Source organism: Colius striatus, chromosome W (assembly GCF_028858725.1).
Source record: "Colius striatus isolate bColStr4 chromosome W, bColStr4.1.hap1, whole genome shotgun sequence".
Classification (NCBI taxonomy): domain Eukaryota; kingdom Metazoa; phylum Chordata; class Aves; order Coliiformes; family Coliidae; genus Colius; species Colius striatus.
In genome coordinates, this window is record NC_084789.1 from 15,895,715 (window position 1) to 15,917,729 (window position 22,015).

Consider the following 22,015-nt stretch of genomic DNA (forward strand, 5'->3'; position numbering starts at 1 on the left):
TTTGGGTCCTTCAAGTACCCTCTTCCAAGGTAGTCTATGCCAAGGATACAAAGGGCCTCTGGACCAGTCATAATGGGACAATTCTTGGCATCTCCCTGTCACTCCAGAGAGTTGGATGGGTTCTGTGCCCCTATACCCTGATGGCACCAGCATATAATGAGCATTAGTGTCTACCAAAGCCATATACTTCTATGGGTCTGATGTGCCAGTCCACTGAATCCACACAGTCCAATATACCCAGTCATCTCTTTCTTCCTCCTGGCTGAAGTCAGACATCCTCTATTTCTGTTCCTCATCAGAGTATTCACACTGTCTGACCCTTGCAGTGCCATACCAGAAGTCTCCTCACTGGGATCGAGGAAGCTGACTTTAGTCCTTCAATGGCTGGGAGATCACTGTTTGCTTTCTTGGGTGCAAACAGCCACTACACTTACAGCCTTATTGGGTGACCTCTTCTTAACAGTTGTCTTCCCCCTCAGTTTACGTACACGGGCTTCTAGCTTAGTAGAAGGTTCACCATCTCACTTCCTCACATCCTCTCCCTGACCACTCAGGAAGAACCAGAGTGCACCTTGCAGCATGTGTCTGGAGTTTCTTTTCCTTCTGGCTGGGGCAGGAGGGGACTGACTCCTTGCAGCACCCCTGACAGCCAAGTCGCTGGCCCATAGGGATGAGGGAATATAGAGATTGTCTTCAAAGTTTTGAAGTCAAGAAGATACTTTCTCCACAGATGGCATATTCATATCCAGACAATACATTGCTGCCAAACTGTTAGAACATGATGCTGGGGCGCTTTGAATCGCCTTCCTCTATATGGCCCATGTGCTAAGGATATCCTCTGGATCTTTGAGATCTCATCATTGTCTAGATCACTGTAGATGAATACCAGCAAGCTAATTCTCTCAGGTACTGGATACCTTCATCTGCAGTAGTCCACTTTCCTAGGGCATTCACAAGATCTTCCTTGAATGGGTATCTTGCCCTTAAACTTGAGAGGAGCCATCTCAAGAGACTGAAAATTGATGACTCTTTTCCAATTCTTCTCTCAATTCCCTGGTTTCTAGCAAGGGATCCCAGTTGTTGGGCTTCTTTACCTTCCAATTGCTGTCAGCCCTGTTATCCCAGCATCGGAGCAGCCAGGCAGCAATCTGCTCACCTGACTGGCAGCTGGAATCTTTCTGCATGTCTTGAAGTTCTGATGAGGTCAGAGACCAGGTAGTTTCTGCATTCTATTTGATTTTTCTCTCTCCTTCTTCCCATTTATTTGCTGAAGGACTGGCTTCTTGATCTAACCATTCCTCCACTTCCTCCTCCTCCCTTACTAATTGATGATATCACAGAATGATAGGGGTTGGAAGGGACCTCTAGAGATCATCTAGGCCAACCCCCCTGCTAAAGCAGGTTCCCCTTGATCAGGTTGCACAGGAATGCATGCAGGTAGGTTTTGAAAATCTCCAGAGAAGGAGACTCCACAACCTCTCTGGGCAGCCTGTTCCAGTTCTCCATCACTCTCACAGGAAAGTTTTTCCTTCTGTTCAAGTGGAACTTCCGGTGTTCCAGCTTGTGTCTGTCACCCCACGATATGGACCTGTTGACCTCTTTTCTTTTTCTGTGCAAATATTGTAGTTACTGTTGTTTGAATCCCTGTCTCAACCATGGCCTCAGATGCAGTTTAGGTCCCTACCTCAACCACAGTCCTCTGAGAGTACTGAACTGTGGCTCAGTAGGCACAGGTCAGGCCCTGGTGCTAGAAGTTGTTGGTTTTTACTGGGGTAGGGAAGGCATCCTTTTTTCAGGTGGCACTGTTCAGGTGTAAAATTCAAGGTTATGGGAGATAACTGTCATAGGAATCTGCCCAAATCCTTCCACACACCCTGCCACCCAGGGCCCAGCTGCCTCAGGGCACGTTTCAGTATTGTCTCACCCAAAATTTGTCTTCTCTTAGACCAGGATGAGACTAGATTCCACAAAATCCATAATATGCCAACCATATTAATTAGTAATATTAAAGAGTTCACATAAGGGTGAATAAGGACTTTGGGATCCTGCATAATAAACCCATCCACATCAGTCCTGAGTAGGGAGAGATGTATTCCCCCTCATCTTCTCCACAAGATAGCTTCCATAGCACAGCAAGACCATCAATGCCAGCATGAAGTACATAGCTATTATTTGTACCAGCACATTCTCAAGTTCCTTCATCGTCCCCCACAAAATAGCACCCCCAGCACAGTGAGGCTGTCAATGCCAGAACAAAGCACATAGCCATTATTTGTATTAACATGTTCCCAAGCTCAGCAAAATAGAGAGATAAGCAATGCAGCCAACAGAACTCCATGTCCCACACAGGAGCTTTGCACTTAATAACTACTATAGTTATAGCACATTTAATGCAAAACTGACATCTCGAGCCCCACACTGGATGCCAAAAAGGACTATAGTGAGTTGACCTTGGCTGGATGCCAGGTGCTCACTAAGTCACTCTATCACTCCCCTCTTCAGCAGGACAGGGGAGAGAAAACAAAGTGGAAAAAAACCATTGTGGATCAAGACAAAGGCAGTTTAATAAAGCAACAGCAAAGGTCACATGGAAGCAAAGAAAAACAATTTATTCTCTACTTCCCATCAGCAGGCAATGTCCAGCCACTTCTTGGGAAGCAGGGCCTCAGTACGCTTAGTGGTTGCTCCAGAAGACAAATGTCATAACAAATGCTATTGCTGAGCAGACAGCATATGGTATGGAATATCCCTTTGGTCAGTTTGGGTCAGCTCTCCCGGCTATGTCCCCTCCCAAGATCTTGCCCACCCCCAGCCCTAGGTGCAGGGGGAACATTGGAGAGATAGCCTTGATGCTGTTCGAGCACTTCTCAGCAGTAGCCAAAACACTGGTGTGTTATCAACACCTTTCTTGCTATCAATACAAAGCACAGCACTTGCTCTTGAATACTCCACTATTTTTTCTGACCTTTCCACCTAGTTAATTTTCTTTCTTCTCCAAGAGCAACAGAAAATGAGAAAACACATCACAGGAGAGTGACAATGAAAGCAGTGAGTTAGCATATGCTGTCAAGTACAGAAAGTATTATGTAAGCTATCAAATATAAAACAGCAACTTTAATTTTTTTCTCCAATTTAAGCAATTGATGTTGAAATGTCAAAACAACGAGGACAACTTTATTAGGAACACTGTAAGAACAACGATTTAACTTGAAACAATTCACTATTGTACATGCATGTCAAGAGAATGCAACGAATCGCCTATGCCTGCCAAGCTATGAAGAAACTAGGGAAAGGGTATTTCCAGCAGGGGGAGATCGAGAGCACCGACTCATGGCCCACCGACTCCAACTACACTTCAAAAGAAGGCAGGGGAGAAGGCAAAGTGGGCATGCCTGCTAATTTACATGCTAGGCAAAGAAATTTTGACCAATCATTTAGAGGAATATTAATGCATATGTATTAATGTATTGAATACATTAAAATTGTGTATATAAATAATCATAGTTTTGGGACCACAGTGTGCTGTCTTGGGACAGGCAACTGTGCATATGCATTCACATAATAAAATAAAATAACTCCATCTTGTGTCTGAATTGAACATCTGCACATTGGGTGACAAACCTCATTTTTTGGGACAACACAATCATGTTTAAAAATTGTTTAAAAGAAAATGTCCAAAGTTCATGCCCAAGCTCCTCAAAGTTTTAAACACAGAATCTTACAACTGGGAGAACATCATTTATAGTTTTATTTGTACACCAAGGTTTAAAATATCTTATAATATACTTTTAATTCAATTTTTCTAATAATTTAAGAACTAAAAAAATAGTGTGCCACTAAATGTTAAGGACCATATCTTAAAAATCTTTATTTAAAAAATGTTATATAGGGATGATGAATTTAAGTTGTAGGATTTGTAGACTTGTAAGTAGTCAACTACTTAAGCATCTAAATAATTTAAAATTAAGTGAAAAATTGGAAGATAGAAGATGTCTACCCATGGTAGGCACAGCTACACAGTCACTAGCTAACTCAGTCTGTCTCAGCCATGAATCCTGCAGATCTGAGCAACACCACTGATTGTCAGTTTGATCTACTTTATATAAACTCTTCCTTTCTAATAATAAGGTTATTAAGTAAAGCTTTCAGTTCTGCAATAAAGCTTTTCTAATTAGCAACAAAAAATAAAAATTCCATGCTCACTCTGTTTCAGGCACTTTTAAGATAAAAGTTTATTTACTATAGGTAAAAAGCCAGTATACAGATGAAGGGATCCCATAAATTTCAACTCTACAGTTATATACCATCTAGTATTCTTGCTCTGAATAGTAACCAAAAAAAGTTTCTAAACACCTGTAAGCCCCAATATAAATCTTCATTGTTATGAGGGGAAAAAAAACCCCAACTTAATTTGTTAAATGCATAAGATTTACACTGTGAAACCAATGGGAGATAACAAGCAGTGGCCAAGAGGCAATAAATTTTAAAAAGCCAAAGTTTTGTATTATTTTTACAAGAGTGTGCTAATCAGCATAATTGTTAATAAAAAAATTTAAATACATTAGAGTATCCCATTACAGAAATGTTAATAATCTGAAATGCAGTCATTACTTGCAAACCATTTACATGCAACATCTGCTAGGACTGACTTTTTGTATTCAAAGTGAAAAACAGATTATGAGGTTTGAGACAAACATTCATTTGTTTACAAACAAAATTAAAAAATGCACTCAAGAATTGTACTGGTAACAAGTATCTTCCATACAGAGGGGAGGAGGGAAGAAGAAAAAAAACCACAAACAATGATATAAATAGGTCTTTTTCTATACACTAAGTATTAAAGGCAATGCATAGACTGAGAATACCAGGATGGCAAATTCTGTATACACTGGAAACAAATAGCTTTCATATAATTGCTCTTTACAGGAGGCCTTTTTTTCCCTTGAATGGCAATGGCTGATAGCAAATAAGGGGCATCAGGTGTATAACTAAGTGGATCTTGCAAAATACTAAGATAGGACAGTTTTTAATATACAATTTGAACTATATATACAATATAATGGAATGTATCCAATCCCAAAACTGATTTATTAAACAATTGGACCTTTCTACACTAGCCTTATGACTCAGTTTTCATTATAATGAAAACATAAGTACACAAGAGACTTGCATGAAAAGTAAAATGTATGGAACATTTTACAGGAACTCTTAGCAAAGCTGCTTAGTGGCATTTCTGCTTTTTAAAGCAATTTTGTTAGATATAATTGTAACAACATCTATGTATAAAACATCCTGACAGACACTTGAACATGGAGCTTTGGTGACTTTAAAAGGCTCTTTTTCAATCTGTTATGAATTGTACTGCAGAAGTACTGATGCATGCATACATCTGTGTCAGTTGAGATGAGTGATCCAACTGCATACACACTTTGTCCTTGAGGTACTTTCCATGTTAAACCCCTTCAATAACAGTAAGATGAAAAACAGATTAAACAAAGTATTTCAGATAAATTGAATAAGAAATAGAATGCCAATATGGCAGTAAAACCTTTTCCAATTATTTTTAAACAGGAGGGTCCCATACCAGCAGAATCCTGTATACAGTTACACAGAGAAAGAGGGAATACACCACATAATTCCCATTAAACAAGAGTTGATTCATCATGTGAGAAGGTACAAATTACAGAAAACATGAACAGTAAATAGAAGAGAAACAACTGGTTTACATGAAAGAAGAGAGAACATTTCAGTCTGAGCGCAGTTATTTTGTGAAAGCTGCTACAACAGCCCACAGAACCTCATTCGTGTTGGCTTTCATACATTCAACCTCAGGGTCTAAATCCAGAAGCTGTCGCACTCTCTTTGTGGCTAAATCATACTGCTCATCCAAAAGCGGGGCAAAAGCATTCTCCAGAACATCTGAAGCATGGGATAAATAAACAAGTGCCAACAAGCGCTTGTCCATGCGGTGAGGGTCATTCACCCATTTGTCAAGAACTGCTTCTTGAATCTTTTTGATGAGGCGCTGTTTAATATTGTTGTTGGTGAGAGGGTGCGTAGTCATGTCAAAAAGAAGGAAGTTCTGTTTCTCTGTTGTCAGTACACCTTTTTCCACTAGATTTTTAGCTAACCGTTCACGGACATTTCGCAACTGGTAGTGCAACTTCAATGGGTTCCATGTTTCACCTAAATAAACAAGCAAAAAACCCAAGTCAGGCAAACTTTAAGCTGTACTATTACAATAATTCTCCCTCCTCCCCACTGCAGAATGAGCTGTCAACTTCATATAGCTGACTATTACACTAAGATATTGTGTTCATGTAAGCATTTCTCTGATCTCTGACCTACCCAGATCAATGCAGAGACAGAGACCAGGAGAGCTTCTTTTAAAAGTTTCAGTGTACATTTAAAGTTTGGATGAAATGCTAAGCCATATTTTGATTAAGAATACGACAAATAAGTACTCTTGTACTGAAGGAAAAAAAACAAACAAAACCAACAACCCCCCAAAAACAAACCACCAAACAAACCACCACACAATCATGAAGAGTTAATAAAAACAAAAATAACCACGTCCTCCAGTCTTGTCCATTTGTCTACTTCCAGCCTTTTATCAATTCAGAAGCTGGAAGAAGTGTCATTGCCATTCTTTCTGCCCCAGAGACAAGCTAATGTACACCTAATCTATTACTCATTTCTCTATTTCTTCAGGTTTACATTCTTCTCTCCCTGCCACCACCAGGTGAAACAGCAACATGCAATGTGTGACTGCGCGCATTACATACAGGTACGCGTTGGACTGGGGCTTTGATGTTTCTATAATTTTTGTTTTGTTTTGTTTTGTTAAGGCAGGAGAACTGGGCACTTCAGAGTGTGTAAGCTTGTGCACTTAGAGAAAGGAATTTTAAAAGCATAAAATCAGCATCAACAGCTACTGAGAAAGCTAAAGTTGCTAAGCACTGAGAAATCATCTTTGCTTAAGAGTTTACTTAACAAGATAAAATTTTATGCCCAGCCTAAATATTTATTCTAAATATTAAAATCTCTTTCAGATATAAAAGAGCCTGTGCATTTTAAGAGGTGAGGGATGAAACAGCATAAAGTATATCTTACATAGATGGAGTTTTTCCCATAAATTATTTAAGAATTTGTATATCAGCTTTTTTTTTTAAATCATTGGCTAAATAATTAATAATAATATTAAGACAGCTCACATACCTGGAGCACAGTCATGAATAGTTAGTTATATACTATTTAGGAAAGTTGATCTCTCTCTATGTGAGAGAGTAATTAGAGTGTATTAAGCTCTGCCTAGGCAGCAATGAGGGGCAGGTTGAATGTTTATGGGTGAGAATTAAGGGGCAGAGTAATGTGGGTGACACTGTTGTGGGAGTTTTCTACAGGCTACCTGATCATGAACAGGAAGTGGATGAGGCCTTCTACAAACAGCCAAGAGCTGACTCAAAATCACAATCCTTGGTCCCTGGTTGGAGGCAATCTTGGCTGCAGTGACCAGCCAGGAAAAGGTAAAAAAAGCCCCACAACTCCTCCCCCTCCCAGCGGAATGGGGAGGGGATCAGAGAAAAGATAAAGAAAAAAAAAGCGTAGGTTGAAATAAGAACAGTTTAATAGATCAAAACAAGTTAAGGAGGAACAGTTATAACAATAAATGAGGGAATATACAAAAGGGACTAGTGTGTGACACAATTGCTCACAACCCGGGACCTGACCCGACTGACCGCTCCAGACCGGCAGCCAAAAACCGTGATCCCAGAGGAGTTTCTTCCAGCTAGCTCCCTACATACATACTGGGCATGATGTCAGTATGGTATCGAATACCTGATGGCCAGCCTGGGTGTAGTGGTTTTGCCTGGGTCAGGATCTGGTAGCACAGGGACTACAGGGGTGGCTTCTTTAAGCAAAGATCTGATAGGGCTAATGGCAGTCAACTCTAAGATGGACTCGCAGCTGACTGAGGCCTGGCCAATTAGTGACTGAAGTAATGCCTCTGTGAATAACATATTTGAGAAGGAGAAGAAGTTGTTGTGCAGTTGCTAAACTGCAGCAGCAACAAGGAGTGAGAATATGAAAACATCTCCGCAGACACCAATGTCAGTGGAAAAAGAGGGGGAGAAGGGTGCTTAGTCCCTGAAAGAAAGATTCCTCTGTGACCTGTGGTGAGGACCATGGTAAGGCAGATTGTCCCCCTGCAGTCCATGGAGGACCACCAGGGAGCAGATATTCACCTGTAGCACGTGGAGGACCCCACGCCGGAGTGGGTGGATGCCTGAAGGAGACTGTGACTCTGTGGAAAGCCCACACTGTAGCAAGTTCCTGGCAGGACCTGGGAGCCTGTGGGAAGAGAGGAGCCCATGCCAGAGAACACGTTTGCTGTCATGACTTGTGATCCTGTGGGAGACCCATACTGGAGCAGTTGGTACCTGAAGGACTGTTCTCCTGGTGGATGACCCACATTGTAGCAGTGTGTGAAGAGTTGCCCCCCATGGGAGGCCCCATGCCAGAGCAATTTGTGAAGAACTGTAGACCATGGGAAGGACCCACATTGGAGAAGTTCATGAAGGCCTATCTCCTGTGGGAGAGACCCCACACTGTAGCAGTGGGAAGTGTGAGGAGGCCTCCCCCTGAGAAGAAGCAGTGGCAAAGTTTATCTGTAATGAACTGACCATAACTCCCATCCCACATCCCCCGCAACACTGGGGGGAAGGAAATAGAGCCCTGGGAAGAGGGACGGGTGGGGAGAGGTGTTTTAAGATTTGGTTTTATTTCTCATCTCCCTGTTCTGATGGTTCATTAATAAATCAAACTTTTTTTCTCCCCAAGTTGAGTCTGTTTTGTCCGTGACACTAATTTCTGAGTGATCTCCCTGTCCTTATCTCGACTCACAAACCTCTCGTTATATTTCTCTCTGTCCCCTCTCCAGTTTAGGAGTGGGAGTGATATTACGACTTCGTGGGCACCTGGCACCCAGCCAGGGCTAAACCACTACAACTGCTAAGGCTGGCCCTTGGGAAGCCCAATCCCTGGAGGATAGTGAGATAATCTGGAGAATGGACAACCTTCCCTTGGTGAAGACGGATTGGTTTAGAGACCTGGCAAGCTGGACACCCATAAATCCACGGGTCCTGATGGGATGCACCCACAAGAGCTGAGGGAGTTGTTTGATGTTATTGCTAAACCACTCCAAATCATTTTTGAACAATCATGGAGAACAGGCGAGGTGCCTGACTACTGAAAGAAATGTCAAAGTCACTCCAGTCTTCAAAAGGGGGAAGAAGGAGGACCCAGGAAACTACAAGCCAGTCAGCCTCACCTCTATTCCTGGAAAGGTGATGGAACAGCTCATTGTAGATGTCATCTCCAAACACACAAAAGAAAAAGTTAGTTATCAGGGGGAGTCAACATGGATTCACCAAAGGGAAATCATGGTTGACCAATCTGATAGCCTTCTATGATGGCATGACTGGATGGCTATAAGAGGGGAGAGCAGTGGATGTCATCTACCGGGATTTTGACACTGTCTCACATAAAATCCTCATTGGAAAGCTCCAGCAGTGTGGCTTGGATGAGTGGACGGTGAGGTGGATTGAGAACTGGCTGAATGACAGAGCCCAGAGGGTGGTGATCAACAGCACAGAATTGAGTTGGAGACCTGTGGCCAGCGGGGTTCCACAGAGGCAATTTCTGGGACCAGTCATATTCAACATATTCATCAACAACCTGGATGAGGGGACAGAGTGTACCCTCAGCAAGTTTGCTGATTACACCAAAATGGGAGGACTGGATGATTCCTTGAAAGGCTTTGCTGCCATTCAGTGAGATCTTGATCAGCTTGAGAGTTGGGCAGAGAGGAATCTCATGAGGTTCAACAAGGGCAAGTCCTGCACCTGGGGAGGAACAACCCCATGCACCAGTACAGGCTGGACCTGTACTGGCCTGGTTGACCTGCTGGAGAGCAGCTCTATGGAAAGGGATCTCGGTGTTCTGGTGGACAGCAAACTAAACATGAGGCAGCAATGTGCCCTCCTGGCCAAGAAGGCCAATGGCATTCTGGGATGCATCAAGAAGAGTGTGTCCAGCAGGTCAAGGGACATCATCCTCCCCCTCTGCTCTGCCCTGGTGAGGCCTCATCTGTAGTACTGTATCCAGTTCTGGGCTCCCCAGCTCAAAAGGGACAGAACTTCTATAGGGAGTCCAGTGGAGGGCCACCAAGATGATCAGGGGACTGGAACATCTTTCTTATGAGGAAAGGCTGCAGGATCTGGGACTGTTCAGTCTGGAGGAGACTGAGGGAGGACCTCATTAACACAAGTACCTAAATGGTGGATATCAGGAGGATGTAGTGATGCTTTTTTTTCTGTTGTCTCCAGCGAAAGGACAAGGGGTAAGTGGTTTTGTGGGGCCAGGTTTTGGTAGCAGAGGCTACAGAGGTGGCTTCTTTAAACAAAGATCTGCTAGAAGCTTCCCCTGTATCTGATAGGGCTAATGCCAGTCAATTCTAAGGTGGACCCACCACTGACCAAGGCTGAGACAATTAGTGACTGAGGTAATACCTCTGCGACTAATCTACTTGAGAAGTTTCTGTGCAGTTGCTAAATGGCAGTAGCAGCAGAAGAGAGTGAGAATGTGAGAACATCTCTTCAGACACTAAAGTCAGTGGAGAATGAGTGGGAGGTACCCAGGCACTGGAAGAAAGATTCCCCTAGGAACTGTGATGAAGACCATAGTGAGGCAGGCTGTCCCCCTGCAACCCATAAAGGTTCACAGGGGAGGAGAGTTCCACTCACAGCCCGTGGAGGACCCCACGCCAGAGCGGGTGGATCCCTGAAGGAGGCTATGACACTGTGGGAAGCCCACACTGGAGCAAGTTCCTGGCAGGACCTTTGAACCCATAGAGAGTGGAGCCCACGCTGGACTAGGTTTCCTGGCAGGACTTGCAACCCCATGGGGGACCCACGCTGGAGCAGTCTGTTCCTGAAGATCTGTTTTCCCTGTGGATGACTCACATTGGGGCAGTTTGTGGAAGACTGCACCCTGTGGAAAGGACCCCACACTGTAGCAGTGGGAAGTGTGAGGAGGCCTCCCCTGAGAAGAAGCAGCTGCAAAGTCCATCAGTAATGAACTGACTGTAACCTCCATACTCCATCCCCCTGTGCCGCTAGGGGGAAGGATAAAGAGTCCTGGAAAAAAGGATGGGTGGGGGAAGGTGTTTTAAAATTCAGATTTTATTTTTCATTTTCCCTATTCTGTTTTAATTGTTTGTCAATAAAGCGAACCATTTCTCCCCAAGCTGAGTCTGTTTTTCCCGTGACAGTAATTGCTGAGTGATCTCCCTGTCTTTATCTCGACTCGTGAACCTTTTGTTATATTTCTCTCTTCTCTGCCCATTTTAGGAGGGGGAGTGATAGAACAACTTAGTGGGCACTCAGTCAGGGCTAAACCTCCACATGGACATAAGCTGGAACACAAAAAAATCCACTTAAACATAAGGAAAAAACTTTACTGTAAGGGTGATGTATCACTGTAACACACTGCCCAGGGAGGTTGTCTAGAGGATGCGTTCCTGATCTAGGTGAACCTGCTTTAGCAAGGGGGTTGGACTACATGATCTCTAGAGGTCCTTTCCAATCCCTACCATTCTATGATTCTATGAATAATAATAATGATACACACATTAATTTTTCTCTCATTGTGATGGAAAGTGTCACTGTATCCACAGTAGGAGACACTGTATCCAAGTAACAGACAATTAAACAAATCAGGTGACACCAATTGCATACTGGAAGGTGGAGAACCCACCCAGGCCTGAACTCCACAAGTCTCCGTAGGAGTCATATTCTCATTGAATGTGATTCCCCCACTTGATCATCAATGAAAGTATTGTCCACCAAAAAGAAAAGTAATTTCCTTATAGTTTTTCACAGGGCAAAGGTAATTTTCTAGACATTTCTAAATTTGTTAGGTGGATGTGGCTATAAAATAAAAATCATTACTGTGGTGACACCTTGTGACAAATCTCTTCAATTACACAAGCATTTGCCTGTTCAAAGAGACAGATGTTTGTTATATCTACAGGAAGACCTGACATTTTGATTGAAACTTCTGTATTCCCTATACTTGCTTCCCTTATAGGCTATCCTATAAACAAGATCAGCCTGGTAAACATCACCTTAAATGTCCATATAAATATTTCCTTGATGGCTTTGAACACTAACTTCAAGCAGCATTCTTCACATCACTGACAATTATGAATAAAGTATGTATTTTCCATGATCAGGCTCTAAAGTAAAATTCTAATAGAGTTTATCAAAAACCCAAAATAAAACACTGAAATATTTCTTCTTCAAAGGGCAGTTCTCTAAACCATGGGAAACGCAAAGAACCCTAATGTCATCTAAGAACTAGTAATTAAGTACCCATGTGTAGTAAAATTATTCATTTAAGTCTCAGCCACGGCACTGATGATGACTATCTTCCCAGAGTCAAAGCTCAGCAGGGTCAGGAAACCTTAGCTCAGCTCAAGGAAAACTGACAACATTGATCATTCATTAGTTGACCTGTTTTCAATCAGTGCTAACTTGATGTGCTCCGCACTGTGAGAGAAGGTGAAACATCAACACAAATTATGTGTTTGGGACAAGAAAAATTAATTGGTTTTGTAGGCTGTAAAAGTGAAGGAGAGCTGAGCAAGAACTAACCTGCAAGGCTACACAGCAGCCATGTCCCCTACTGACAAGGGCTGCTTTGTTATTCTCTCTGCCCTCTCTGCCTGACAGTCAAGGAGCAAGAGGGAAGGGATGGCGAGGGCAGCAGTATGAACTGCTGTTTGTGAACAGGAAGGCTGTTTCAGGTGGTACAGGATGAATGGGAAGAGCATAAGAAAAACAAGAAGACAAAGAAAGCAGGAGAGATTTTGCTCATTTTTTAAACTTATTTATCTGTTGTTACACATAAGAAATAGATTTCAATAGACAACTTCAAGTCTCATTACATCCTACCTTTCGAAGTCATATTGTTGACATAACAGTGGGGTTTTTTTCTGTACTGTTAGCACAACTAATTACAGTTCTGATTTACTCCAGAGAAGCTGCATTTTGTGTTTTGTAAAAACAGACAAGCCTTAGTGATGAATTTTGTCTACAGAAAACAAACAAACCCACAATAAAAGCACTGCATGTTAAAAGATGGTCATTGTTAATTTCAGTTTAATTTATGCAGCCTGAGAATACAAACATTGGGGAGGTATATAAGAAGTGTTAACTGCAACTGTAAAGATGAAATCTAATTGACATTTTGGTTTTTTAGCAACAATTTATTAGTTTTATGGGAAAGTTTGTGTGCAAATTACTCATCTTGAAGACTTTGTTTTGAAAAACTATAAGTATCTAATATTTGAAAATATTTGCTACATTACTCCAGTTAATGGGAAAATAGAATTCCTAATTCTTTATTGTTTCTTTATGATTAATGGTCAAATCACTCTCAATTTTTACATCTGAACAGTGAGCTCCTTATCTCCTTTCTTTATCAAAAGATCTGAATACTGAATCCATATGGCTATACTCCAAACTTCCACTAACTCTCTTTTTCAGTTACAGAGAAAGGCAGTTATATATCCAGGGTGCAGTCTTGATTTACTTCAGAGTCAGAAGAAGACACCTCTTCGACAGAGTAGAGATGTCCTCTGACATTACCATCTGTATCTTTTCTGTAGCAAGTTAAATAAAAAGCAACAGGTGCTTACTTTTTATTAAAGCCTACAATCAACAAAAGACTAATCTAGAGAACAAACTAATTAACTTTTTTGCATACTATCTCCCCAAAATCTTATAATTTCTAGTGATAATTAGCTTTATTGGGTGGAAAAAAAACCCCAAATACATTATGTTCAAGGCTTACCACTAAGCAGCTCAATCCAATTTTGTACTGTTTCAGGAGGCTGTGTCTCTTTTATGTGTTTCAGAGCTTCATCAAGGAGAACATCCCCTGTAGGAGCATCTGACTTGCAAATCACCTAGGACCGAATAAAATGCAGTCAGTATTTTGACTTAATTCATATACCATAAACATCCAACAAGAAAAACTGGAAAAATCTACCTCTTATAAGAACCAAGGAAAATTTTGAGTGAGGAATTTTCTCTAAGAATATGTAAGTTTAAAAAATACCTAGTTGTTAAAAAAACTATTTAGGATTTTAATTACAAGGCTACGTTAAGTCTTAAGTTATCTCTAACCTAAATTAACCTTAATTGACTAAAACAATAGTATTAATAACATGCTTAATACCTAATTTTTTAAAGAAGATAATTCACTAACCTAGTTAGGCCCATCACTTCCTCCCTGGAGCGGTTTTGCCTGAGCCAGGTTTTGGTAGTGGAGGATACAGGGGTGGCTTCTTTAAACAGAGAGCTGCCAGAAGCTTCCCCTGTAGCTGATAGGGCTAGGGCTAGTCAATTCTAGAGATAAATCCACCGCTGACCAAGGCCTGGCCAATTAGTGATTGAGGTGACGCCTCTGAATTCTCGAGAAACTGTCCAGAGCTCTACTTTTGGAAGCTGGAGATCACTCCAACCATAAATGTCAGGTATTTGGTTTTAAGAACACAACTACATTTTAATCCATACAATCCCTATTTCAAACTAAACACAACAATGCATATTTATCTTTCTGATTTACAAGCTTGCACCATAGTATCACTCAAAACCTTTATAATAATATATATATAATATATAATGATATTACATATATCATATATCATTTCATATATAATGATATTACATATCTCCCAGTTTTATATCAAGACTCTGATTTTTTTCAATTTTCTCTAATTATACAGGATCATGCTTTAAGTTGGGTTTTTAAGCTGATAGACTGTGGCTATGTCGTGATTTGGCCCAGCTAGCACAGCAGCAACACGACAGTCTCTTGCTTGGTGCCCCCATTCACCCCCACCCTTGTTAGGACGGCAGAGGCCCCAGCAAAATGGGAGGAAAAAGATAAGCAAGGTTGTTGTGGATTAAGACAAGGGCAGGGAGGGCTCACTGCCAATTATGGTTCTGGGCAAAACAGACTCTAGTACTCGACTTAGAAAGTAGGAAAGTTTATTCTACAAGAAACAGAACAGAATAAAAGCAAAAAGGGAGTAGGATGATGAGAAAATTACAATCAGCACTTTAAGATCTCCCTCCCCCATCCCTCCTTTCTTCCCAGGCCCAGCTCACTGCTCCCGATATCTCTACCTCCTCCCCCCTCAACGGCTCAGGGGGGCAGGGAATGGGGGACGTAGTCAGTCTCTCACAGATGGGCTCTGCCGCTTCTCTCTTCTCAGATGAGGACAACTGCTGTCATTCTTCCCCCGCTCCAACACGGGGTTCCTCCCCCGGGACATAGTCCTTAACAAACCTCTCTGGTGTGGGTTGTTTCCAGCAGCTGCAGCTTCTGCCAATACAGGGTCCTTCACACGGGACGCAGTCCTTAGTGAATATCTCTGGTGTGGATTCTTCATCATGGTTGCAGTTTCTGCAGATAGAGGGTCCCTCCCTAGGGACACGGCCTCTTTTGGTCATAAGTTTAGCGAGCTGCTTTGTCATGGGTTCCTTCCCACTGTTACAGCTGTGGATATTGGGTCCCTTCCTCGGGACATGGCTTGCTCTGGCCATAGTGATAAAGGGTCTCTCCCTTGGGACACGGCCTGCTCTGGCCATAGTGATAAAGGGTCTCTCCCTTGGGACACGGCCTGCTCTGGCCGTAGTTTTAATGAAGAGAATCGCTGCCCCTGGCTCAGGGTCTGTGGTGAAGTGACTGGGTCCCTCCCTCAAGACATAGCGTCCTCCAGCCATAGTTCCTGGCTCGGGGCCTTTAATGAAGTGAATCGCTGCCCCTGGTCTGGGCCCAGCTTTAGCAAAATGAATCTCTGTCCATATCAGGGATATGGAGTTATTATCAAAATGAGTCTCCACCGCTGATGCAGGGTCTTTAAAGAAATGAAAATAAATCTCAGCTTCACCAGTTCCCTCTGTAAAATGCAGGGGAGTCTCTGCTCCAGCACACCTCCTTCTCTCTTTCATCACTGACCTTGGAGTCCGCATGGTTGTTTCTCTCACTCTTCCTACTCCTTGCATCACCACCAGCCAGAAGAAGAAGGGACAGAAGAAAGAAGAAACGGGAAGAAGAAGGAGGAAGAAGCCTCCTCTTCCAGCTTCTTCTTAAAAAGTGATCATGGAGGCGTCTAATTGGCTCAGCCCCAGAAGTGGGTCTGGCTCAGAGCTGGGGAGAGTTGTGAGCAACTTCTTACAGAAGCCATCTTTACAGCCCCTTCCTCCTTACCAGAAAAGGCTGTCGTGTCAAACCATGACAAGGCTACACGGGGAAAAAATTAGAAGGACCAAAGCCAAACTAGAACTTAACCTGGCTGCTGCCGTAAATGCCTTCTTAATGCCTTCTTTGCCTCAGTCTTCAATAGTAAGAGCAGTTGTTCTCCAGATACCTAGCCCCCTGAGCTGGAAGACAAGGATGGGGAGCAGAATGAAGCCCCCATAATCCAAGGGGAAAGCGGTTAGCAACGTGCTACACCACTTAGGCACACACAAGTCTCTGAGGCCGAATGGGATACACACAAGGATACTGAGAGAGCTGGCAGAAGAAGTCACCAAGCCACTTTCCTTCATCAGCAGTCCTGGCTAAGTGGGGAGGTCCCAGTTGACTGGAAATTAGAAAAACGTGATGCCCATCTAAAAGAAGGGCCGGAAGGAGGATCCAGGGAAGTAAGATGAGCACATTTTTAAGGTTCTTTATTGCATTAGGCTGAAGATTTGAGGTGCCTTGATTTATGATTCTTTTGCTACTGGCTTTTTTACCTTAGTACAAAAATGTAAAAAAGTCACACTGTTTGAAGAATTTTTACTTCGTTGGCATTAGGGGATATTTATAAAATAAGTTTATAACATCATGTGTGTATATATATATATATATATATACACACTGATATATATATATGACATTTCTTCTCCCATTGCCTCACTTCTCCATATGTAGAAATCCTTCCCATGAATGACTTGTGTTTTATGCTGTGTGAGCTGACATGGGCAAACTCAGGAACAACCACATAACCACAGATAAAATGCCAAGAGTAAATTTATTCTCCTTAACTCACAGTCCAGCAGATCTCTGAAACAGGCCCCGGGCAGAGGCACACAAGCAGGGACAAAGCAGCTGCGGCTTTGGCTGATACAGGGTCCCTTCCACGGGACACAGTCCTCAGTGAATATCTCTAGAGTTGATTCTTCACCACAATTGCAGTTTCTACAGATACGGGGTCATGGGATATGGCCCTTGGGACATGGCCTCTTCTGGGCTTAATTTTAATAAGCTGCTTTGTCGTGAGTTCCTCCCCACAGTTACAGCTTCTGTGAATACTGGGTCACTCCCATGGGACACGGCCTCCTCCAGTCTCGGGAAGTCAGAATGGGAAATAGAAGTGCCAGGCCTGAGGGAAATAAAAGGGACGAGGAAAAGGGTCCCGGGAACATTCTTCCAGATAGTCCGTTGGGAGGATGTTGGAAGCTGAGAAGACATGTCGGGTACTCAGGATACAGTACTGTTGTTTTATGTGGTCTAAAGAGATGAGGAAACAAGTTTTGGCAGCATGAGTGTTTGTGGACCTTAGATTTTGTTGCCTCCAAGCATCCAATTATTGACATCGACTGAGCTCACCTGAAAACTTTCATAATATATAAATGATTATGTGTGTTGTTTTGTTTTTGTCATTTTGTTTTGGTTTTTGTTGTTGTTGTTGCTCAGAGTGTATTGGACTTTTTGTGGTGGCTGAATGCATTGTCTTGTTTTCTGTGACATTTTGACATAGAGAGTAAAGTGGGACTGGTCTTTTTGTTGATGTCTGTGTCTTTCTCATTGTCCCTGTCATTTGACAAAATAAATGTAGTGTCACAGAGAGGATTGTTTTATAAACTAAACGTATCAGTTCAACTTAACGTTCCTGAATGAGGAAAAAAAGAAAAATTAAAATTGTCTATTGAAATAGAAAAGGATCTTGTGGGCTGAGGAAGACAGGAATTGATTTTGTTAACAGCATAGTGAAACCAGCTCCAACAAAAGGAGAAGGTGTTATTAAAACACTCATATAGAACGACAATGAGATTTGTAAAGTCAAATTGTAATATCGCAATCTCAAAACAAATTGTTTTCTGATAAGTTAAACACTTATCAGACTGTAAAAAAAAAAAAAAGAACCTGCAGTTCAGGTTGTATACTATAAACATTAGAGGAAAAAGAAAAAAATTAAGCTGCAGCAATTGTGTGTGCTCTTAACTAAAGGCGCCTGCAGAGCTGGTCTCTGCACTGTATGTACGAGGAGTGTGTTTGTGTAAAATGTTTTGCAATCAGTGAGTGAGTTTTTGTGGAAGGTTTTTGACCCCTTGATATGTTATGTGTGTGTGAGGAAGTCAGTGTGTGTTATTTTTTTTGATGTTCAGGGTATAATCTAAAGTTGATGTTAAAATGTATGTGAAACATTTTATTTGAAGAGAAAGAAAAGATAATTCACAGGAATGTGGGATGAAATTTTAATTTAGCCTCAGAATGACTTTGGACTGGGATTATGGAAGTTGAGCAAATGGATAGAGTTTGTCGATAATGGTTGGAAATTTGATATGTGTGATTGGAATATGAAGGAAGACAGGAGTGTATTGAATGGAACAAAGAAAGAGGCACGAAAGGAGTCAGGGGAAGAAGTGTTGGGGGAAGGTAAAGGACAGCCTGGGCAGGCAATGTAGATGTTTCCTCCCCAGCGGGATGTTTTAAGTGTGGGGAAGCGGGGCACTTTGAGAGAGAATGCCCCAAGTTGAAGGAAAAAGGAAAGGTGATGTCGTTACTGGCTTTTGAAGATACTGAATGGAGAGGTCTGGGATTTCGTAATTAGAAGTCCCATTAGGAGCCCTTGATAAATCTAAAGGTGGGATCCCAGGAAGAAGAGGTGATTCTCTTGGTTGGCACGGGAACTGCCAGAATCTAATTAAACTTTATACCCTATGGGGACGGGGAATGCCAAGCGGGCGGAGTCGGGCGGGGATGCAGCGCAGGATGATCAGGGGAGAGTGGGGGGGCGCGACCCCGTGTTAAACTGGGCACCATCGGGCACGCGAGGGGAGACAAAGAAAAAGAAAACGCAGGAGAAAGTAATACCAACGCTGCCACCTTCGCCAGGTCCGGCACAGAGTGAGCCATACCTCCCCCCCACCCCTTCCATCCGCAGCCACTTCCCGTGCCCATTAAGTTTCTCCGGAGCGCACTCCCACCCCGTGCGCCGACACCGCTGGCACCAGTGCTCACAGACCGCTGGGCTCATCCTTTCCATCCTCAATCCGTTGCCTCAACGAGTGTAAAAACTGTTGGCCGTGATGTCATGCAGTTTGCTATAAATGTGATGATGAATAGTGGTTTTCTTACAGTGGAAACTTTCTAAGGTGTTTTAGGTGTCAGGAATGGAACTTGGAAGAACAGAACATTTTGGCATTGAGAAGTCAGTGACACATTAAAAAAAAAAAAAGTGAAAAAGGTTTCTAAAAAGTGATTTTTGTTTTGGACTCATTGCTGAAGGATTTTTTTTTTTTTTTGATCAGGAGTAAAAAATGTATTTTGTCATACTGTTGATGCTTCAAATGATTGTGGCAAATGGTTTTAGGCAACAACAACCCAAGCAAAACATGTGGGTTACACTGGCCAAAGCAATCAATCAGTCTACAATATGTTTATCAATGACCACTCCAGATAATCCTTTTTCCACCTCTTTGGTGGGAGTTCCATCAGATGTGGCTCAGTGGCCTGTACCAAATGCATTAAAAACAAATCCCTTTCATGGTTACCAATAATGACAACAGAGCCACAGGAGTTAGAATTATTGGGATCTATAAAGATGGATTTTTCTGTTATGTTTAATTTTACCAGCAATACCAAAACATTTTAGACAGAATATGGATCCCATCCTGGCTGTGTGTAAGAACACGACATCTTAGTGCAATTATACTTCACCAAAAAGATCCAGGTCAAGTCTTGTGCCTATACAGTTACCAAAGGGAATTTTTCTGATTTGTGGGGACCAGGCATGGCCTGGAATACCCTTGAGATTACAAGGGGGACCGTGCAGTTTGGGACGACTGACGATCTTGATGCCTAATCACACAATGATTTGGAAACATCGTCGTCCAAAATTATTTATGCATGTGAATGTGCATCACATTCTGGTGAATGTGATGACCATGTTAGCTTTGGTCTCCCTCAGCAATAATAGCAACTAGTATATTTGCTCCAGGTGTAGGAGTATCTGCTTTATTAACTCAGCTACACAAATTAGGATGCTGGCTTAGCAAAAAAAGTAATCAAACCTCAGTAACATTAGAAGGCTTGATTAGTGATGTAAGTAGTATTAGACATGCAACTTTGCAAAATAGAGCTACTATAGATTTTTTACTTCTGGCTCATGGCCATGGTTGTGAAGACTTTGAAGGCATGTGCTGTATGGATCTAAATGATCATTCCAAAGCAATTCACAAACAAATACAGCAACTTATGGACCACACTTCTAATATCAAGCAAGATGTGGGATTTTTCGGCCTAGATGGTTTAATGTCCTGGATGGGCCCTGAAGGATGGATACGAATTTTGTTGAAACCTGGATTGCTTATATTGATCCTAATAATTGTAGGGTTATGTGTATTTAGCTGTGTGCTCTCTTTCGTAAGGAAACTAATTTTGCGAATAACCAATGAAGCATGGATTGTGCAAAAAGAAAAAGGGGGAATTGTAGAGAAGTTTCTTTCTAATACAGGATATGGAGTTTTGTTAGAAACATGTTTGCACAATCCAAGCTTTCACACAGATAGCCAGATCAGCTTGACCTTGGGCACATACCAGGAGGAGACTGCCTGAAAACAGTGAGTAGCTGAGAAGAAGTAAAAGCAGGATATTTTTAACCACAGTTGTGCTGAGATTTTGCTTAAACTAAGAGTGTGAGCTTTAGCAATTAACCAATTAGCTTGTGCCGAGTAGCATATTGCTTTACAGATGTAATCAATTAATGTTATGTTACTATCACCTGAATTCTGTACTAATGTATAAATATCAGTATGTATTACTAATAAAGGAGCACTGAGTCTACCTCCATGAGGATATGTCTTTGACTCCAGAAAGCTCCCACACATCAGATAACACAGGAATGTTTTGGTTATTGCTGAGCAGCAGAGCATCAAGACCTTTTCTCCTTCTCACCCTGCCCTGCCAGTGAGTAAGCTGGGAGTGTACAAGAAGCTGTGAGGAAGCATGGCCAGGACAGCCGACCTGTACTAGCCACAAGGCTATTCCATACCTTAGAACATCATGTGAACTGACTTGATTCACCCTCTCCTTCTGCAGCTTCTGCGACTTGTCATAGGGGACTCCATACAGCTGCCTTCCACCTCCGATGCTTTCCCACAATGTGACAGGACCCATCAGTGAATAAGGCACATTGCTTCTGATTTTCTGACAGCTTATTATATGTTGGGGCCTCTTCGGCATATGTCACCTCCTTCTCAGGCAGTATTTCAAAATGTTTGCCCTCTGGCCAATTGGTAATCACTGAGCTGGGCCCAGGAAGAAAGGAGGGATGGGGGAGGGAGATCTTAAAGTGCTGGTTGTAATTTTCTCATCATCCTACTCTCTTTTTGCTTTTATTCCGTTCTGTTTCTTGTAGAATAAACTTTCCTACTTTCCTCTCTAAGTTGAGTACTGGAGTCTGTTTTGCCCGGAACTATAATTGGCAGCGAGCCCTCCCTGCCTTTTTCTTAATCCACAACAACCTTGCTTATCTTTTTACTCCCATTTTGCTGGGGCCTCTGCCATCCTAACGAGGGTGGGGGTGAATGGGGTCACCGAGCGAGAGACTGTCGTGGTGCTGCTGTGCTAGCTGGGCCAAATCACGACAGTCCCGTTCACTGATATAGAT

The 22,015-nt window shown here is 42.3% G+C and overlaps 1 protein-coding gene across 2 annotated transcripts in view; it reads right to left on the minus strand.

The window, feature by feature from the left end:
- Window positions 1-4,481: 4,481 nt before the first annotated feature.
- LOC104555766 (Golgi phosphoprotein 3) overlaps window positions 4,482-22,015 on the minus strand; it is a 50,156-nt gene continuing 32,622 nt past the window's right edge. For both annotated transcript variants that reach the window (XM_062016778.1, XM_062016777.1), the window contains exons 3-4: window positions 13,918-14,032; window positions 4,482-6,186 (exon numbers count right to left, since the gene is read on the minus strand). In XM_062016778.1, the coding sequence (XP_061872762.1) occupies window positions 5,762-6,186; window positions 13,918-14,032 (540 nt within the window). In that variant the 3' untranslated portion in view covers window positions 4,482-5,761. The remainder of the gene's footprint in view (window positions 6,187-13,917; window positions 14,033-22,015) is intronic.